Source organism: Molothrus aeneus, chromosome 8, assembly GCF_037042795.1.
Source record: "Molothrus aeneus isolate 106 chromosome 8, BPBGC_Maene_1.0, whole genome shotgun sequence".
NCBI lineage: Eukaryota > Metazoa > Chordata > Aves > Passeriformes > Icteridae > Molothrus > Molothrus aeneus.
In genome coordinates, this window is record NC_089653.1 from 31,902,617 (window position 1) to 31,923,617 (window position 21,001).

General features: G+C 45.6%; 2 protein-coding genes across 4 annotated transcripts; one reads left to right on the forward strand and one right to left on the reverse strand.

Annotated features, from left to right (window-relative positions):
• Window positions 1–1,571: 1,571 nt before the first annotated feature.
• On the forward strand, window positions 1,572–16,532 carry PSTK (phosphoseryl-tRNA kinase). 2 transcript variants are annotated; one of them, XM_066555150.1, is made up of 7 exons: window positions 1,572–1,820; window positions 1,982–2,228; window positions 2,922–3,120; window positions 3,524–3,599; window positions 4,121–4,214; window positions 4,859–5,019; window positions 15,969–16,532. In XM_066555150.1, the coding sequence occupies exons 1-7, from the start codon at window positions 1,572–1,574 to the stop codon at window positions 15,999–16,001; spliced, it is 1,059 nt and encodes a 352-aa protein (XP_066411247.1). In that variant the 3' UTR covers window positions 16,002–16,532. The 2 variants fall into 2 exon arrangements, with proteins under 2 accessions (XP_066411247.1, XP_066411248.1); XM_066555151.1 differs by lacking the exon at window positions 15,969–16,532 and having other exon boundaries at window positions 4,859–5,049.
• Window positions 8,676–20,956, reverse strand: IKZF5 (IKAROS family zinc finger 5). Of its 2 annotated transcripts, none has more exons than XM_066555148.1 (6): window positions 20,901–20,956; window positions 17,825–17,890; window positions 16,863–16,956; window positions 13,933–14,095; window positions 13,460–13,642; window positions 8,676–10,631 (listed from the first exon to the last, which is right to left on the reverse strand). In XM_066555148.1, exons 4-6 carry the CDS (start codon window positions 14,063–14,065, stop codon window positions 9,688–9,690), a joined length of 1,260 nt encoding a protein of 419 aa, XP_066411245.1. In that variant the 5' UTR covers window positions 14,066–14,095; window positions 16,863–16,956; window positions 17,825–17,890; window positions 20,901–20,956; the 3' UTR covers window positions 8,676–9,687. The 2 variants fall into 2 exon arrangements, with proteins under 2 accessions (XP_066411245.1, XP_066411244.1); XM_066555147.1 differs by having other exon boundaries at window positions 17,821–17,890.
• Window positions 20,957–21,001: the final 45 nt, after the last annotated feature.

Consider the following 21,001-nt stretch of genomic DNA (forward strand, 5'->3'; position numbering starts at 1 on the left):
ACCCTGGTGGTAGCAGTCCAATTGGAATTGTGGCTGCAGTCCTGGAATGCCATCACCCAGAGCCCACCTCTCACACCCCACCAGCCAGGTCAGCTTCCATTTCAGGTAATTTATAAAAGTAACCTCACCTGGGGACACCAGGAACTCTGTAGGTCATGTCCTGGGTCTGAAAGAACCCATCCATCTCTGTTACAGAAAATGTGGGGTATTGGGAATACCTCTACAGCTCCACAGTGCTTCAGGGTTTACTGGGTGTGGCAGCTTGGCCTTTTTTCCTAGAAATTGCTTCCACCACAAAAGCAACAGATTAACTTTTGTCATGACACAGTTAGAAACCAGCAGTGATTTCAAAGAGGATCTATGGAGGGATATAGATTTCCAAATAGGCTCCATCAAATGTCTCTGTAGGAGAGGGATGCAGGAAATCCAGGGAAAGTCTCCACCAGCTGAGAGATTTTTAGATTTAGATTTAGCCCAGAACAGAGCTGTGGGTGTGCATCCACCTTCCTTGGGGACTGCAGCACACCCTGGCTGTGCTCATGCAAATTTCAGAGCGCAGACTGGGAAAAAGAGGGAATAAATTGCAGCATTGCCTCCCTGAGAAAGTATTTCCAACCCCTCAGATGGCCACATCACTGAAGAGCTGGACAAAAGAACCCAAAAGAGATTGCTGGCAAAAAATCTGTGTCTTCCAAAAAAGTTTCCTCTTCCTTGATCCCTCAGGATCTCAAACTGTTCTCATTAAATATTCCTGTCATTTAGACCTCGAGTATAATATGGCATTGCTTTTATTTATTACATTACAATTTTAAATAAATCCTCAGGGGCAGCACACGTGGTTGTATCTTTGTTTTGTGATCACCACAGAAGGCACGTGGGGCATGGGGGGGATGGCTCAGCCTGTAAGGCTCAGGGGGGACTAAAGAGAATTCTAGTGCTTATTGTGATACCAGAACTGGGTAAAAAATGGATAAAAACCAGAAGCAGGTAGAAAATGGGTAAAAGCAGAACTAGGTAAAAAATGGGTAAGACCAGAACTGGGTAAAAAATGGGTAAAACCACAAAAGGGTAAAAAATGGGTTAAACCAGAACTCGGTAAAAAATGGGTAAAAGCAGAATTGGGTAAAAGATGGGTAAAAACCAGAACTGGGTAAAAAAAATTGGGCAAACACCAGAACCGGGTAAAAATGGGTAAAACCAGAATTGGGTAAAAAATGTGCAAAAACCAGAACGAGGTAAAAAATGGGTAAAAGCAGAACTGGGTAAAAAATGGGTAAAAGCAGAACCGAGTAAAAAATGGGTAAAATCAGAACTGGGTAAAAAATGGGTAAAACCAAAATTGGCTAAAAAATGTCAAATCAGAACTGGGCAAAAAAAATGGGTAAAAGCAGAACCGGGTAAAAAAAATGGGTAAAACCAGAACTGGGTAAAAAATGGGTAAAACCAGAATTGGGTAAAAAATGTGTAACTCCAGAACCGGATTCAACCAGGGCCGGGTTGAAGGGGCCGTTCCTGGCTCTGTCGTTTACACCGAGCCCGCCAGGGGGCGCCTCGCGGCGCGGGCCCGGCGCATGCGCACAGCGCCAGCGGAAGCGGCGGGAGCGGCAGCGCTGGCGGCGGAGCAGCAGCAGCACCGGGGAAGCGGTGGCGGCGCCCGGGTGGGGCTGTGCCTGCTGTGCGGGCTGCCCGCGGCCGGCAAGTCCACCCTGGGCCGCGCCCTGAGCCGCCGCCTGCCGCAGCGGCCGGGCTGGGCCTGCGCGCTGCTCGCCTACGACGAGCTCATCCCGCCCGAGGCCTTCCGCACCAGCCCGTCCCCATCGGTCAGTGCGGCGCGCTGGTGTTACGTCATCGCGTGCGACCGCGGTTGCCAGGCAACGGGACGCGGCCTGGCCGAGCCGCGTCCCCTCACGGCGGGCGCGGGGCCGGGAGCACTCAGCGGCGGTGATGGAGGCCGTGATCTCCCGCCTTGCTCTCCCCACAGCTGCCCGGCTGGAAGCAGAGCCGCCGCGACCTGCTGCAGTGCCTGGAGGGGCTCCTGCGGGCGCTGCTCACCGGGGCGCCGCTGCCCGGCCCTGTGCAGCCGGGCTGGCCGCGCTTCCTGCGCTGCTGCCGCCGGGAGGGGCTGCTGCCCGCCCCCAGAGCCGCCTCCCGGCCGCTCGTCCTCCTGCTGGATGACAACTTCTATTACCAGAGCATGCGTTACGAGGTGTACCAGCTGGCCCGCAAATGTAATTATTTATTCGCTGATCTTCGGCATGAGGATGATTGTGGGAAATTCAGCGCCTTCTTTCACGTGCTCTCCTGGAGCGTGGGTTATTCTGATCGCTGGGTACCTGTAACAGAGTAGCAATCAATGTTACTTTGTTACTGCCTTATTATAAATTGGTAGATCGTGTAAAATCCTTCCTAGAGCAGCCTTAAAGCACCTTCCAGTACATAAGGAGGCTCCAAGAGTGCTGGAGAGGGACTTGGGACAAGGGCATGGAATGACAGAGCAGGGGAAATGGCTTCCCAGTAACAGAGGGCAGGGATGGATGGGATATTGGGAATTAGGAATTGTTCCCTGGGAGGGTGGGCAGGCCCTGGCACAGGTGCCCAGAGCAGCTGTGGCTGCCCCTGGATCCCTGGCAGTGTCCAAGGCCAGGCTGGACAGGATTTGGAGCACCTGGGACAGTGGAAGGTGTCCCTGCCCATGGCAGGGATGGAATGAAATGACTTTACCATTCCATGGTTCTGTCTCAGACATTTCTTGAGCAGCCTTGAGGTAAAATTCTGTTCCCTGTCCAGATTTGTGTTCATGTCAGGTTCAGAAGCAGAGCAGAAGCCCCTCATTCATGTAGAGCCTTTCTCCTGCATGCTGCTCTCAGAAATTGTTACTTGAACTGTTTAAAGACAAAATTGTCTGGTTCTGTTCTTTTTAGATTCCTTGGGCTTCTGCCAGTTGTTTTTGGAGTGCCCAGTTGAATGCTGCCTGCAGAGGAACCGCCGCAGGAGTGATCCTGTGTCTGAGCAGACCATACAATTAATGGCAAGGAAAATAGAGGTGCCAGATCCCAGGAAAAACACCTGGGAGCAGCACAGCCTCATTCTGAGCAGTTCTGATGGCATCTCAGAGGATGAGTATGTTACTGATTGATCCCAGAGTTTTCCCTAAGTGCTATCTTCAGTGGTAGAAGCTTCTTTTTGTATCTACACAATGTGTAAAAAGTATTCCCAGTGGTGATTTTTGGCAGTTACACAGAATCCAGGCTTGTTGGGAGCTCACAGCCACCATCCTCTGCAGAGTTAACCTCAAAACCCACAGCATTCCTACCCTGTTACTGAAAATCTGTGCAAGTTGTCTGAAATGATGAGGCTGGAAATAATTTGAGTTGTAATTGTTTTTCATTTAGGATTATTTCACTGATTGCCTTAAAAATTTAACTGAAATCTTGCTTTTCATTTTTTTTTTCTGTGGCATCATTAGAAAAGAAAAGAAGTGTATCTGTGTGATTGTCATGGTTTACTCTGTTTGTTTTCTTAGTGAGCAGATCATGAACTTGCTGGCCACTGCTTTGGAAAATCCAGAGAGGCCAAATGAGGAGGACACAGAGCAGAAGGTAGCACTGCTGGGCTTCAGGGCACAGCTTTGGAATTGTTCCCTGTGAGGGTGGGCAGGCCCTGGCAAGGGTGCCCAGAGCAGCTGTGGCTGCCCCTGGATCCCTGGCAGTGCCCAAGGCCAGGCTGGACACTGGGGCTGGGAGCACCTGGGACAGTGGAAGGTGTCCCTCCTTTAAGGTCCCTTCCAACCCCAACCATTCTGTGACTTTGGAGAAATCCTTAAAAACCTGGCTACTCAAACAAACAGAAGCAATTTTCATGTACAAATTCAAATTTTGATGTAAACGTTGCTTTAATCTGATGAAGGTTAATAATAAGTTTTTGTTTAGTATAGTCTAAACTCTTCATGCTAGGACTTCAACACTAATTTAAGCCAGGTTGGACACTGGGGCTTGGAGCAGCCTGGGACAGTGGTGCCAGCCTGAGGTGCTGCTAATGTTTTGTTCTCAAATAGCACTTCAAAAGCCAAGTAAATTCAAAGTGTTTGTTTGTTTTCTTCCTTGCTGGTGGCCCTGGCCAGGAGGCAGCTCGAGCCATCTGTGCAGCCAGTGCTGTCCATCAGGCTGACCAGGCATGCAGGAGAGCCATCTCTGAGGCCATGCAGGATGCCAAAGGTACCCACCCCATCTGCCCTTCCCACCCATCCCAGCTCCAACTGGCATTGGGAAACAGCCCCTGCAATTCCCTTGGGATAAACTGTCCAGGATCCTATCCCAGCAGCTGTGCCTGTGGCAACACCTTCACAGCTCTGGTCAGGGTAGTTTGTAGAAGTGTGTAGGTTTAAAAACCAGTATCATGTTTATTAACTGTATTAATTACAGCTTTAATAAAGCCATTTAGTACAGAGCAGCATTTTAGAGGATTTTAATACTGCTTTGGGACACGTGGCAATAAGGACAGGGGCAGATTTATATGAGGAGCAGCTCAGTGTCCTCAGCTGAAAAGCTCAGCTCTGTGCCTGTGTTCAGGCTTCTCCCTGGAGTGTTGTCAGGGGGGTTTAGGTTGGATTTAGGGAAAGGTTCTTCCCCAGAGGGTGCTGGCACTGCCCAGGCTCCCCAGGGAATGGGCACAGCCCTGAGGCTGCCAGAGCTCCAGGAGTTTGGGCAGCACTGCCAGGGTGGGGTTGTTGGGGTGTCTGTGCAGGGACAGGAGCTGGACTGATGGTCCTGTGGGGGATCATCAACTCAGGATATTCTGTGGGTCTGTGATTTTTTTCTGTAAGCATGAAGTTAAAAGTTCAGCTTCAATTTTGTTTTAGGTAAAAACGTTCTCCCAAGTGAGATGAAGAAGCTGGCAGAAGAACTCAACAAACTGAAAGCAGAATTTTTGGAAGACTTGAGGCAAGGAAAGACTTTGAAAACCCAATATTCTGACCCTGCTACAAGTGTTATTTCTTCATTCCAACAGGAGGCAACCAAGGTAGTAAATAAATATGTTTTAAAATAATGACACAGAGAATGTTGGGTGTTTAGGAGTCCCAAGTATTTCAAATGCAGTACTCTGAGCACTGCTGCTGAGAGATTTGAGGTGCAGCTCCCTTCTCTGGAGCCCCTGTGCCTCCTCTCCTCATGATATGGAAGAGAAACACTTTAATCAAATCTAACCAAGCTGTTCTTGGCTGTGGAGATCAAGCCAAGAGCAAACCATCCTGAGATTCAAATTTCACAGAATCAGAAAGAGTTAACCCAGGAGGAGCACCTGGGAAATCACCAGCTCCACCCGTGGAAGGATATGCAATTAAGAATTGACATGGGACCTAATTAGAAAGTGTTATTTTATTCATATCTTACAAAAGCAAAGCTTCACAGCATGAACTACACGAGATAGAGTTATTTCAGAATTAACCTTGTCATCTCAGAAACGTTCACTAACATTAGAATTTATTTTACAGCTCTAACAGCTTTCATTTTTGCATAAAATCTGCTCTTTACACTGAAATACATATTATTAACAAAGTAGGTACTTAGAAGCACATACACAAAGATTGCTCAATGAAAAATGCTTTAGCAGGAGAGAGATTTCCTGTAGCAGAACATCATTTGCTGTAGATTTTCAAAGAAGCTTAAAATTAGTAGAAAACTTGCCAGTGAAGACTTCTAAATTACATTCCCTTTGTCAAAAAGAAACAAAAAGCAAACCCTCAAAACATTCTGGAACAAAACAAACATTAACAGATTATTCGTCTGGAAAATACTGCTGGGAAGTGTCCCAGCACTGACTTTTATATTAAAAAGCCAATCAACATTTTATGTCTAAATCCTCTTCATCTAAACATGTGTCTGTGAAAAAACAAAATATTTTTCCTATTGCCTCCTTCACAGTTGAATATTAACTGAGATAATGAAAATGTTGAAATATTCAAATGTTCCTTGGAATATTCAGTCTCAAAACAGTGAGTATTAAGAGTGCTATAAATAGTGCACGTTAGAAATGTCCACAAAGCTATAAAATAATCAGTGACAATAAAAACAAAACCCCCACAAGATTCATGTTTTGCAGCTACAGAACTATGGAAAAGTTCCATCTCCTTTCCAAACTTCCATTAATAACAGTTAAAATGTTAATCACCCATTACCTTATAATGTGAGGATTTGGGTTTTTAAAAAAAACAACAAAACAAGTGAGTGCAGTGTGAGTGCACATGGAGGACTCAAAATGAAAAGTTCTCTTAACAAAGGACTCAATCAGAATCCTGGACAAGTCTCCCTCACTGGCTCTGGGTAAGGCCTGCTTGTGCAAGGGATCACACTTGGAAAGAATTTGCCAGTACCAGCTCTGGTCTTTAAATTCTAGTCAATAGTATGTATAAATTATGAAAAATAGGAAAACACACCTTCCAAAGCTGCTCAGTTGACAGGAGGGGACAATGATGCCCGGGCAGTGTTTGGCACAACTGAACACACAGTGTGATCCTGGAATCAGAACATCCCAGTCCTGGGAAGGACACAGGGATCCACCCCAGGGCTCTGGGGGCAGAACCAAGGGATGAGCAACAACACTGCTACTGCTGCTGCTGCCCAGGAACGCCCCTGCCACGAGGAGTTTGCCCAAGGAAACAGAGAAAAGAGTTTTTTCATTCCTCAACCATTCAGAGATGTCCCAACTAATCTTTCCCTCAGTCACTCCAGAGCAGAACCCGTGGTGTCCAGGCAGCAGCAGGAAAATCCTTCCAAACACTGATTTGCAAGGCTTGGGGACAGATTTTTTCACACTGAGTTCTGTTGTTAAGAACATCCATTCCCCACAATGGGATCCCCTCCTGAACAAGGGCCCCTTTTCCATGGGGTTCTGCAGGCTTCCTCCTGCTCCCAACTCCTCCATCAGTGACCCACCCTGAGTTCTGCCCAAGGCCATTGTGGCTCAGGAGTCATTTCTCTAAATCACCAAATGAGGAGACAAAGAGAAGCCTCTAGCAATGTGAACACAGCCAGCAGAAGCCCCAGAGGTCAGAAACCACATCTGTGCACAGGGAAATGACTCTCCCTAGGATACCAGCAGGGAAAAACCCACAAGGCAAGGAGCACTTGGCTGCTGTGATCACTCAGTACTGAAAGGTGCTCCCTGGAGCTCCAGCATGCACAAGTTCCCTTGGGAATGCCAGAGCTTGGGAATAGGAGAGGGCATCATCTACCAAAAAGGCAAGAACCACTTCCATAAATTAATAGTTGTAAAGTCTTCCAGTCTTCTCTTATCCTAACACTACATTTCAGCCAAATTTAAATTGTAGAATTGTTCAACATGTGATCCAAAGAGTGCCACCATTTCTGCCCTCTTTAACTGGAAAAATTTTGATTCCAAAACCTGCCCAGGAGCAGTAAGTTCTAACTGGATTCCAGTTCAGTCAGCTTTTATCCTTAAAATACAGGATGTTTACACACACAGACTTGCAGTTTTACTTATAAAACAAATCTAAAAAGTATGAAGCAACAATGAAATATTTTGGAATTACAGAGTGTCCTCATGAAAAATGCAAATTACATTCTGTCTTACAAACCCAGCAAAACAAATTCTGAACCAGGCCTGAAAACAAAACAATTTTTAGGAGTGACAGTGTTATTGTTCATCTTAACTACACTGGAACCACTCCAGTGGCAGATTTCTGACCTCATTACTTCAAGACTGCACAGCCAAGAAAGAACCCAGTTCTTCAAGCACAGAAATTCAACAGTAGGTCAGTCAGGTAGACAGAAACAGGTCTGGTATCCAAATTTCTATTTAATTAAAGTCAAAATTACTTCTACAGCTAAAATTCTTACACAGGTGGTTTTCCTGCATTGATCTCACCCTGATCACTGTACATTTTTCCATTAGTTTCAGGAAGTTTTAGCATAAAAATATAAATTTGAATAAGCCAAACATTTCCTATTGAGATTCCAACCTCTGACTTGTGGAACATTAATAAAATCTCCCTGCTTTTAACAAAACATGCTTTGCTGATAGGAAAAGGGAAATATATAAGGGAAGCTTTAATTTGTCTCAAGTAGGACAAACCAAGGTAAAAGTGCATGTCTAAATATGGGAAAAGTAACAGTTCTTCCTTTAATGTCTCAAATTCTTATCTAGCACATAAAGTTATTATTCATTTTAATTAGATGTTTTACTCAGGTTTAGGTTAAAGTGCCTGTCCTTTAGCCTGAGGGCTTCTAAAGATGAGTGTACACTAAGAAGCAAAATAAACAACTTGAGTTATTATTTGCCATCCACAATTCCTAAAAACAACATCAGTGTAGTCAGTCAGTTTTCCTCTGCATCCTACATGGAGCCCAGAAAAAGCCAGAGGTGCTTCCCCTTATTCCCAGCACACCCAAAGGACATCAAACCTGGGAGAGGGGACAAACCAGGCCTCCAAGTCAGCTGAAATTTACAATAAACTGGATTATACAACTCTCAAAAATACAGGCAACCTCTCAGTTGTAGCCTGGCCCAACATAAAACTGAACAAAGGAGTTTGATTTGTAAACTTCTAGTTTGTTTCTATCAGAACTTCTATCAGCAGGACAGAAGTCTAATTGTGCAAATTTTAAATATCTGTACAACTCAGTTTAAGGCATTAGAAATCTCACAGAATATACAGGCTCTTCATTATCTCTCTAAAAATTGCCTCCTCAAAAAAAATTTGACATGCAAAATTTTGTAGAGTGTAGGTAAAATAAGGTTTCTTACTTTTTTGTTTTCAATAACTCATGAATAACAGGCTTTTAGCTCTTTCTTTTTTCTACCATAGTTTTATTCACAATAACCTGATATCTTCTACTTTTGTGCTAATAGTTAAATTAGTGTTGAAGTCCTAGCATGAAGAGTTTAGACTATAGTAAACAAAAACTTATTATTAACCTTCATCAGATTAAAGCAACGTTTACATCAAACTGATTTTGTAGGTGAAAATTGCTTCTGTTTGTTTGAGTAGCCAGGTTTTTAAGGATTTCTCCAAAGTCAAAGAATGGTTGGAGTTGGAAGGGACCTTAAAGTAGGGACACCTTCCACTATCCCAGGTGCTCCCAGCCCCAGTGTCCAACCTGGCCTTGGGCACTGCCAGGGATCCAGGGGCAGCCTCAGCTGCTCTGGGCACCTGTGCCAGGGCCTGCCCACCCTGACAATTCCTTCCCAATATCCCATCCATCCCTGCCCTCTGTCACCATGAAGCCACCACCATTCCTCCTTGTTCTGTCTCTATATGATGTGTCATTGCATTGACCTTTCATATTTTATGGATAATATGTCTTGTCTTGCCTAGTAAACGATCTGGGCATTACCTCCTATGGTTCAGGACACACGCTCTGCTTTTCCACTTGCAGAATGTTTATTGGGATTAAATGCAAGCAACTTAAATTTAGCAACCACAGCATGTAAATGCATTCCAACCCTTACAGCACTCTTGGCTTTTTTTGAAAAGCTACATATAAAACAGCAACTGAATCTGATACAAAATTTCCCTGGCAAGTTTTATAAGAACACGGAAATCAATTTGCCTCCTTTGTCGAATTGATTAATGTGAAGATTCCTTATGGGAATGTGCAAGCTTTCCATCAGCAAGTATGAAAAATAGACTGTAATATGTTAAAAAACTAAACAAAAGCGTGTTCTCAGTCAATGTTGATTATGTTGGCCTCTTGCAAAGTGGCAAGCGAAGTCATACTTGTTTTTACACTTACACCCACAAATGTTACACTGGAAAGGGTTTTCAAATCCATGGCATCCCATGTGGATGGTGTAAAGGATATTGTCTGCAAAGTACATGTCACAGTGTGGGCAGTGGTGCAGGAGCTGAGGGTCCTGCACTGGCAGGGTTGGAGCTGGAGTGCTGGGCTGGCTGTTGCTGATACTGGGAGTACTGGTGTGGGCACTGCGGTCGCTGCTGGGCCCTGCCACGGGACTATAGTTCCTCTGATTGTGAGTGGGCCGGGAGTCTGGGCTGGTTGGAGAGGAATTCTGAGGAATATTTGCTGACACAGCTGAAACTACTGCAGGTGCAGCAGGCTGCTGTATCATGAAAGGCTTTTCTTCTTGACAGGACACGACGTCAGGAGAGGCTGGATTTTGGTTTTCAGGTGGCAAACTGGACAACTGTCCTGCTAAGGTGGAGAGCTGGTTTAAAGGATTATCCACCATGAGGTCCTGTGGATCTCTGGGCAAGCCACCACTCGGCGTGGTTTTTGCCATGCTCTCGTACGCCTCAGTCTGGATATTGGGGATCTCGTGGGTGAAATCGTTAAGGTAGTCTGGTTTCTGCACCACCATGGAAGGCGGACTCAGATTAATTAACGCTCTTCTGCTGTAGCCCAAATTGCTGGTCTTCTTCTGCAGAACCCCCCACATCTTCTTGCTGCTCAGGGAAGACCTGGTGCCCTTGATGGGCACCATCTTGTGCTTGCGCCGGCGGTGGTGGGACAGGTTGCTGCGGTCGCTGCAGCGGAAGGAGCACAGCTCGCACTTGTAGGGCTTCTCCCCGGTGTGGGACCGCATGTGGGCCTCCAGGTGACGCTCATAGGCCGAGGCAAAGGGACACAGGTGGCACCTGTGTGGCTTCTCCCCTGGAAAATCAGAACAGGTTAGCCCACAGCACCTGGGAGCGCCTGGAACAGGCTTTGTGTGCGGCTCATTGGGAGCCGCTCGTCCAGCTTCAGTCACCGCCAGCCTCGAGCTCAGCTGGGCATCCTGGGAGAGTGGAGAGCACTGGGACAGCTCTGCCTCACCCAGGGATCATCAGCACACAGAAAAATCCTGAGTGGAACCAGGCTAACACACAAACCTGTGTGTTAGCTAATCAGGCTAACACACAAACCTTCATGAGAACTCTGAAGGAGAGTATCCTTCTGGGACCTTCCAGACATCCCTACTCCTAAACATCCTGGAATTAGCATCCTAAATAACCCCCACAGACAGGCAGCCACTCAAGGACTGAGCTTTGAAAAAGGATCCTCTGGCTAAAGAGTTGTAACAGATACCAAAAGCCAGGCATTCCCTGGAGAGCTGTGTGCTCTTCCAGATGGGACATGGGATGATGATCAGGCAGACCATCATCTCCTTTGCACATGCAGAACTTTGTTCTTCTATCAAATGAAATTTATAGATACAAAGTTTTCTGAGGATTTTTTAAAAAGTTAACATGAGTAACAGAATAACAGGCCAGCCAACACTTTTGTAAGGCAGCACTTTAGGAATTCTGATTTTCCCTTGGTAGACTGATCTAGGAGTTACAGATCCAGGTCTGCAATGTCAGAATTGCCTAAAGGATCTGATGTGTGTTCAGGTGCTGAAATAAAAGATCATCTAACTCTTCCTATCTTGAGTGCCAGCTCAATTTCTAAATCCCTGTCATGTGACTGATGAGCATTCCACATTGAGGAATGACAGTCTGGGATACCAAATAAGATTTCTTTTATTCCCCCTACATCACTGGCTCTCCAAGAGGAAAGAAATCAACTTTTGTGCTACCTCTAATACCTTCTTTGCACCAAGTAAAACCGTGATTTCTCCATGAGCATCTCTCTGCACTCATACACATACACACAAGGATAGATAAAGATCTGGAGACTTGATAAAATGGTATGAGAAGATTGGCAAATTCTGTGTGAATGCAGGGAGTTTGTCAATCTGATTTCATTCTAAACTGGTTGCACAGAGATAAAAGTTTTGCATCGCATGTAGCACAATCCAGCTGGTGAACTACTCATTATCTGCTCTCAGACTCAGCATGAAGCCAATCCTGTGGTAGGCTGCACTTAATAATAATGATAATAATGATGGTTGCATGATCATGCCTGGGTCACAATTCCTTTGGCAGATGTCCAGGGTGCTGTACCTGTTTATTTACACTGCTCTGAGGCTGTGAGTCAGCTGCCACTTCCCTACTTTAGAGCTGACTCATCTGAGCCCTCACAGCACAAGCAACATCTCCTGGCCCTCTGCCAGCCTTCCAAGGCAAACAACACTCAGGCCTTGGATCTTCTTCCCTTGAGTAGAAAAACAAACCAAACCAAACCAGGAAAACCAAACCAAAATAACTATTTTCTTGTTCTGGAAGACACAAGAGAAGAATTTACCAGGTCCTTCAGAATCTGAACCTCAGAACTCTCTGATTTCTGGCTGGTTGCCATTTCCTACCCCATTATGCCCTGTTGAAACAAGCCAACACTGCAGGGTCAGTGAAGGGGCCCCACCTTTCCCAAAATCCACCCAGGGAGCTCCTGTGTGGAAGGAATGGCTCCCAGCAAAGTGAGAATCTGAGGAGACTAACTGTACCTGAGAGAGCTACAATCACATCAGCTGCAAACCTGTAAAAACTTTCATTCTTTGCAGCACACAATTTTTTTTCTGCTCTGCTTAACACCCTGAAGTCATCTGTATTGGTGTGATACACTTGACAGATTCACAAACATCTATTTTCTTGTTTTCTCTCATTTGCCATGAAGTTGGAGCTTTCAGAACAGTTTAGGATATTTTAACCTTTATGGGAGTTTTGCTTTTCAGGTTTATACATCCAACAGTGGCAAATGCTCTTTAACAAGCCACAGTTGTAACTTTTCTGTTCACTCCTGATACCAGACACAAACTTGATGATATGTCCTTACATTTGAATATTCTACCAATAACTTCATTCTTATTACTATGCTTTGTACTTCCACATCTAGAATGTTGTGCAGAACAGGAATATTTTCTAAACAACAGAGGAAGAAAAGGCCCTATAAATCTCTGTGTAGGAATACATTTGTCACTTTTTTCATCAGCACAGAAAAACTAGAAGATATTTTTAGGGGCCTTCAATTTACATTGAAGCTTTCATGCTAAACTTTACTCCCATATAGTTACTTATAATAATAAATGCCAGCAGGGATTTGCACAGTTTAAATAGGTACATGGCACACCTTGACAAAAATAGACTATAAAAACCCACCAATACCCAGTTATTGTTAAGAATGCTCTTCCAGATGGGACATAGGATGATGATCAGGCAGACCATCATCTCCTTTGCACATGCAGAACTTTGTTCTTCTATCAAATGAAATTTATGGATACAAAGTTTTCTGAGGAATTTTTAAAAAGTTGATGTGAGTAAAAGAATAACAGGCCAACACTTTTGTAAGGCAGCACTTTAGGAATTCTGATTTTCCCTTGGTAGACTGATCTAGGAGTTACAGATCCAGGCCTGCAATGTCAGAATTGCCTAAAGGATCTGATGTGTGTTCAGGAGCAGAAATCCAAAATCATCTTACTCTTCCTATCTCAAGTGCCAGCTCAATTTTTAAATCCCTGTCATGTGACTGATGAGCATGATGAATTTGCCAACTGCTGACATGGAAATCCCAATGCTGAGGAAATCCCCAAGGCCTCCCAGGCAGGCAGAGAGAAGATCCCATACCTGTGTGAATCCTGATGTGCTCGATGAGCCGTGCTGTTCCTTTGCTGGCATAGTTACAGTATCGACACTTTAACTTCCCATCAAAAGTCCTTTCAAAGCCATCCACCAACATTCCTGAGTTTTCATCCAGTGAAACTTCAACAGAGGGATGATCCAGACCATTCTGATCACCTTCTGTCCCAGCTGTGAACAATGCAACACAGATTTTAATGAGCAATCTGTGGGACACCATCTGTCACACTGTGAGCAAATGCCAAAGAGCTTTTGCTTCTCTCAGCCCTTGATTTTTAAATATAGAGAATTATAAAAACATGCTCTGATCAAAACAAAGGTACATGCACATCCTATGTGACATAAAATGACAACCAGCAATGCTTCCATACAGCAGTATTATCTGGACTGTGAACACTGAAGTCACTCTCAAAAAACATCAAATTTATGGTACTGGAAAAAAAAATTATGGTACAGCTCACCTCCCTGGAGAGTCTCTACTTCCTTGTCACCAGTAACCGATCCAGAAATCATATTGACATGATGAGTCTGCTGGGTCAGATATTCCTGAAAATCTTTCACAAAATCCAATGGTTCTGCCTTCTTTTCCCCCATATTGACTCTTTCATTTACAACCTCTCGTGCCTAGAAGGGAAAATGTTTTCAGAACACAAGTGTCATTGAGTTTGGCTGCATTCATAGTAACAGGTTCAGGTTTTGGGTTGGATTTTAAGTGAAGAATTACTTTTATCACACAGCTTGAGTGGTTAAACAAAGTCTGGTTTCCAGTTGAGGGGGTGGTTCCCTGTGAGGACCTGGCAGAGCCAATGAGTTTGAACTAGCCACACTAGCCAACTGCCTAGTTTGAAGAGCCAATCAGCTGGCTAGATTTGAAGATTGACATCTGGTTAACTGTCGGGTCCGGCTGTCTGTCTCTGCCCCGACACGGGTAGGGTGGTTCTTGGGTGGCACGCGTTTCAAAGGACGAGTCTGGACTCTTCAGCTTTTCCGTCTTCTGATTGTTTATTATTTCTTACCTACAAAATTTTCTGTCTGCCCAACAGAGGTCTGATCTGCAAGCAGTCACAGGCACTCTCTGACCACCCACGGGGCGGTCATGTCTTTTTATACTAAAATCTACGTACATGATATTTACCTTTATTTTCCAATACTTTTCACCCATGTTGGCAAGTGCACCTTCACCATGAACCAATCCCCAAGTGCCAACATCACCACAGGAGATGGAGGACAAGAAGAAGAAAGAAGAAGGACGAGACACGCCCTGATCCCTCCATCTTGTCTCCATAACCCCCCTGTACCAAAAACCTTGAAGTTTATATTTCACCCTCTAAATGTGTTCCTTTTACACCCTTCACTCTAAAGTGATTCTCATGTCCTCAAACTGCTGTCACTTCTGTGGATGGATCAAAATCAAGCCACCAAACACTCTTGGCAACATTCCAGGATTTCCAAGACCCCCAAGGGTTCTCCTGGCATCTCTGGACATCGGGAACGATGTGCTGAGATCCCACAGTTAACCAATCAGCAGCCTAGTTTGGAAGAGTGACACCAGTTTAAACCACTTAGCAGAGCTGAATACGCCTCTATGAAAATGCATTTAAGGATGGGTTGGGGCATGAGGACTCTTGGCTTATGGCCTCTGAAGAGGTCACTGGTTGGGCCAGGCTGGGCTCATGTGGCTGGGTTAGGCCAGGCCTGGCTGGGCTGGGCTCACACAGCTGGCTCAGGCCTGGCTGGACTGGGCTCTCATGTGTGGTGGTGTTCACAGGAGTCCCAGGATGAGGGAAGAGATGAGAATCTTGACTCCATGTTTCAGAAGGCTGATTTATTATTTTATTATATATATTATATTAAAAGAAAATGATACACTAAAACTATACCAAAAAAAATAGAAGAAAGGATTTCATCAGAAGCCTTAAAGGAATAGAAAGAAATGATTGAAAATTGATTGAAAATTGAAAGAAATGAAAGAAAATCTTGTGACTGACCAGAGAGTCTGAGCCAGCTGACTGTGATTGGCCATTAATTAAAAACAACCACATGAGACCAATCCCAGATGCACCTGTTGCTTTCTACAGCAGCAGATAACCATTGGTTACATTTTGTTCCTGAGGCCTCTCAGCTTCTCAGGAGGAAAATCCTGGCAAAGGGATTTTTCAGAAAATATCATGGTTACACTCATGGCCAGGCCTGGCTGGGCTGGGCTCATGTGGCCAGGCCTGGCTCACTGCTGGGCTGGGATTTTCCTGGCCACCACCAGGCCATGCTGCCAGGACTGTCCCTGCACATGAACCTACCAATTCTCTCCTGAGTCAGGAAAAGGAAAAGGGTGAAGACACATAGAGAAAACAACATGGACACCGAGGGCAGTAAAGAAGGAGTCAAATTCTAGATGGGAGGGTATTGAGGAGATGCCTTAGACTTGGGCTAAAATTCTTTTGTGAGGCTATGGTAAAGATCCATTTTTGATCTATCAGACTTTGTTTTTTCCTTGTAGCTCATGAAGTGCATGGGAGGATGCACCCTCTGAGAGAAGGACACTCGTGCTGGAGCACGTGCAGGCTGAAAAGCTGTAATCCAACAAGAAGAGAGAGACGAGAAACTTTGCCCTAGGGATAGAAGAAGAAAAATCTCTGCTCCCAGAGATAAAAGAAGAGAATTTTTGGTTTTATGCTAGAACAGCTCATCCATAAAATAGTGCCCCATAAGTTAACATGGCCCATGAAAGCAGCTTTGGGAAAACTGTAACTCATGGGAGGGACTTTCACACTGCAAACAGATTTTCTTTTCCTGGCTGCTGATTTGCTGTGACACTGAAGCCACAAGAGAACTGCTTCTTGTGGAGAAGTCTCCATGGCATGGCAAGAGAGACTCCACTCCCCTAGGTGGACTGAAAAAAGATTATTTTAGAGGTGGCAAACTGACTGAAAGTTCCAGGGTTTGTCTCCTTATGTTGTCTGTGGGAAAGAAAAGAGGGTGTGGGGGGAGAAGTGTTTTGAAGGTTTGTTCTGATTTTATAATTTTTTACTTTAATTCTGCTAATAAAGTTTTCTTTATACTATTTACAGTTTTGAGCCTGGTTTGCCCTCCCCCTCCTAATCCATACCTCACAGCAGGAAATGAGTAAATAAATAACTTTTAGTGCATGCATGGGCATTTGGCCAGCATTAGACCCACTACACTGAGTCAAAGAGCAAATCTGCAACCATAAGAATATTGCTTTTTGAATTTTTAACTCATTAAAGATCACCAAATATAATTTATGGGGAAATCGCTTTCAGCAACAGGTAAATGACATAATAATAACATAGTAAATAAATTTTAAAACAAAAAAACCAACATAGTAATAAAAATCAACCTGCATTTTTAAAAATAAAAAAATGGATCATACCTGAATTTTAGTTCCCTGCTAAGTAGCAAACATGCTCCAAAATGTACCTCAACACGTCAGATAAAAAACACTGAACACAGCTTCTCCACTTTTCCTAGAAGGAATAAAAAGGAAATGTGAGTCCATTACTCTTCCCAACTCCCATGAGTTATAAGAAAGAAACCTGAAAAATGTTTGTGCTTGAAAGACGGGAATCTAATGCTCTGCTGCTCTAAATTTTATTAAAATGATCACACTTCCAGTGAAAGTTTTTCAAAGACTGCATCCTCTGCTTCCTGGATGTCACCTGAAGGACACTTCTGACTCACTTCTGTTTTCCAATAAACACCTGGCTCCAAAAAACCCCAGATTTGGGTCAGTCAATTGTGGGAGCTGCAATGTTGGGAAACAACTGAATGTTGGTGATTAGCAAAGCTGGAAAGAAGCCTTAGACAAAGCACTGCTTCCCAGTTCTCCCAAAATTTGCCTTTCCTATCCTGAGTAAAAATCTTAATCCAGTCCATTATTTTGCACTGAAATTATTAAAATATTCCCCAGAAATCAGTGGTCATGCTTGTTTTGGGGAGTGTAAATAACAAACCTCTATAAAGTCCCAATTCACAATGAATTTGGGAAGAGAGAGCTTGGGATACATTTGGAAGGAGAACAACAAATCTGTCACATTATTTCTGCAGATTATAATAAAAAAAAATTTACAATGCTACCATTTCAATAAGAATATTCCCCATTTTTAATAGGTACTCCAGGTGACCTACAGGAACTCAAGTTCAGAGTTCCAGACCACATTTAAATATCTTAATATTTGGATATCTTATATCCAAAGCTACTTACAGCTATTTGTTCATTTTTGGCATCCAGATGAGGATGTTCTTTCACATCTTACCTGAGTGTGCTCAATTCCCAGCATTAATTATCATCATTAAGTTAGTTCAGAACACATCTTTATGTATCTACCTACCTACCCTCTTCCAGGTGTCACCAGCCTCCTGTAGGCTTAAGTTAATTTGTGTTCCATTTGTTGGTGTCTCCTGCAATAAAACAAAGACATCAGGATATGAATTATAATATTAAAGATATCTCTAATATTGAAGATATGAGGAGAAAAACAGGACAGTGTAACACAGAGTCCTGACCAGGCCAACTTTCCATTAATTATAATACGAAATAACAATTTAAAATTAAACCATTCAAAACAACATCAAAGGTTTGTGTTATCAGAGGAGATCTCTGTGTGCCTTTGGGTAAGGCACTAAATCTTATTTCAGAGAATCACAGGATGGTTTGTGTTGGGAGGGACCTTAAATCCCACCCAGTGCCAGCCCTGCTATGGCAGGGACACCTCCCACTGTCCCAGGTGCTCCAAGCCCCAGTGTCCAACCTGGCCTTGGGCACTGCCAGGGATCCAGGGGCAGCCACAGCTGCTCTGGGCACCTGTGCCAGGGCCTGCCCACCCTCACAGGAAATTCCTCCCAGTATCCACACCCATTCTTCCCAATTCCATACCCATCTAACTCTGCTCTGTGTCAGTTTAAAGCCATTTCCCCTTGTCCTGTCACTCCAGGTTTATTGGAATATGATCCCAATATTGCCAGGTGGAACCTGCCTGGGCTCATCCAGCCCTTGCTGCTTGACCAAAGGCAGCAGCTGTGGTGTTTTCACCTCACAGACACCTGTGGCTGGCTGGATGCTGCAGCTGGCACTTGGAACAAGTCCAGGCAAGCAGGAACTCAGGTTTACCTCTGGTGGAAAGGCTTTAGGTGAGGTGAAGAGGAAAAGGAGACGGATTTTGCCATAGGGTTTAATCCAGAGTTTTATTCCAGGGTCACAGATCTCTGAATCTTGTAACAGCTCCAAGAGAATCCTGACTGCATGGTCCTGAGTCTTTTTAAGCTTGGGGACAGGGGGAGGGCAAGGGGTAGGTGTGCCACCAACCAGGTGGGAGGGGGGCAGTCTCAGGGGACAATGACACCCAGACTGGCCAATGACCCCAGGGCTGAGGGGCATCTTTTGAACATCACCAACCAGACTGATGCCCTTGCTGGAATGTTAAGACTGAGGGACAGCACTTAGCAAGGGGGCAAGGGGGAGGGGAAGGGAGAGGTTGGCACACCTGAGGGACTGGGAAAGGTGAAACAGGATATTGCTTCACATCCCAACACAGGCTCTTGTAAATAGTCTCTCTCCATCTTTCTTTTGTGTCCCTTCATGTACTGGAAGGCCACAATTAGGTCACCTCAAAGCCTTCTCTACTCCAGGCTGAACAACCCCAGTTCTCTCACCATTACTTGATTGCACTGATTGCTTTTAAAAAACATTTAATTTTGAAAGAAAATTACATAAAATTCCATAATCAGGTTAGGGATCAACTGCATAAGACTTCCTTTCTCTACCTCATTGATTTATCCTGAGAACACTCATCCTTTTCTTTACACCAGTGTAGGGAAGTCACCACAATTTGAACATGACCCAAAGTTCCCATCTGTGTGCTCAAACACCTCTGTCATTTTATGTGGCATCTTTTAGAGCTACACAGCCAGCAGCTCTCCTTCTCAGGGGAGAATGACACACATCTGATCCTTGCTGTGTCACCCCTGCAAAGCAGAAAATGCAATTCTAATTACCAGAAACTGAGCAGCCCAGCTCGCGTTTCACACACCAGGGATGGGCTGATCACACCAGGTGTTACCCGAGCTCTGCTGACACAACCACACCTCCTCCAGCTCTGCACCACCAGGAGCAGAGCACTGGTTACTCATCTTCTACCCAGGCACAACTGCTGGACTGAACAAGGGTCACAGCACTGAGGTGAGCTAAGTTTGCTGTCTAAGAACAGCCAGGATGAAATATTCTGCCTAAATAATGCTGCTAAAGAAAGCAGTTCATAGAGTACACCCAGCAGTTTCACACACACAGTCAGAACTAATCCTGCAGTAATTATAAGAGCATAAAGTAGCCATGAGGACACCTATGCAGTAAGAACATAAATTTACTGTGAGCATATGTATGCACCCCACCTTCTTCTAAGGAACCCCGGGGAAGAAAGGGGGAGTGTTCTCTCTTCCATCTTTTCCATAGCAAATAAATGAAAGCAGGAAGGATCCCAATCTCCATCCAAGCCCTTCCCGCTCCTCCTGAAGGAGTTTGACCGTGGGGAGGGGAGTGAAGCACAGCGTCGGTGGCCACCGTAACCTGTGACCAACCCCGAACGCCCCCGCTCGATCCCGCTCCTCCTCCTCCAGCCCGAGCGAGACTGGGGAGGGACACGGGCACGGGAAACCTCCCAGAAACCCGCGTGTCCCGCTCCGGGCTCCTCGGGACAAGAGAGACGGAGTTTCTGGAGAGCATCCAGGGAAGCGCAGCAAAGATGCTGAAGGGACTGGAGCATCTCGGTGCTCGGGAAAGGCTGAGGGAGCTGAGGCTGCTCAGCCTGGAGAGGAGCCGCAGCTGGGAGGGCGCTCAGCCTTGGCTGGCCCCCGGTGTCCCAGCAGGGCCCAGGTTCTGCTCCGGGAGCCAGCAGTGGCACCAGAGCCAGGGACAGGGACTGATGTACAGCAAGTTCCATCTCAACGAGGAAAAACTTCTTTACTGTGAGGTGACAGCGCTGGAATAGACTGCCCAGAGAGGGTGCGGAGTCTCCCTCAGTGTAGATAGCCCAGAACCTGTGCGTGTGCTCGGGGATGGCCCCGCCTGAGCAGGGAGGTGGCCCCGGATCGATTCCTTCCAACCTCACCCACTGATTCTGCGATTACAGTGACCCTGCGATTTCAGTAACTCTGTGATTTCTGCCATTCTGTAATTTCTGTGATCCCTCTCATTTCCGTGTCCCTCAGCCCCACACCAAGGCAGCAGCCTCGGGGCTGCGCCGCTGACCCGGCCCCGCTCCCGGCGGGGCAGCGCGGCCCTCCCCAAGCGCTATCCCCGGCCCGGCTCCATCACGGCACAGGGAAGCCCCAGAAGGAGAAGGAGGGAGGAAAAGGGACCGGGAAAGAGAGGGAAGGGCAGGAAAGAAGCGGGAAGGGGAGGACAGGCAGCACTCACCGCCGCCGCCCCGCGCCGCTCCCGCCTCCCGCCGCCGCCATGTTTGTTGTGCCTCCCCCCGGCCCGGCCCGGCCCGGCCCCGCCCCGCCCACCGCAGTCTC

Bases quoted from the DNA above. Each gene is read 5' to 3' on its own strand.
- PSTK (XM_066555150.1), top strand. From the start codon at position 1,572: ATGCGCACAGCGCCAGCGGAAGCGGCGGGAGCGGCAGCGCTGGCGGCG. The intron at 1,821-1,981 runs GTCAGTGCGGCG...CTCTCCCCACAG, and splicing joins GCACCAGCCCGTCCCCATCG to CTGCCCGGCTGGAAGCAGAG. The intron at 5,020-15,968 runs GTAGTAAATAAA...TTTTCCTTGTAG, and splicing joins TCCAACAGGAGGCAACCAAG to CTCATGAAGTGCATGGGAGG.
- IKZF5 (XM_066555148.1), bottom strand. From the start codon at position 14,065: ATGGGGGAAAAGAAGGCAGAACCATTGGATTTTGTGAAAGATTTTCAG. The intron at 13,643-13,932 runs GTGAGCTGTACC...CATTGTTCACAG, and splicing joins AGTAGAGACTCTCCAGGGAG to CTGGGACAGAAGGTGATCAG. The intron at 10,632-13,459 runs GTATGGGATCTT...CTGATTTTCCAG, and splicing joins GCACATCAGGATTCACACAG to GGGAGAAGCCACACAGGTGC.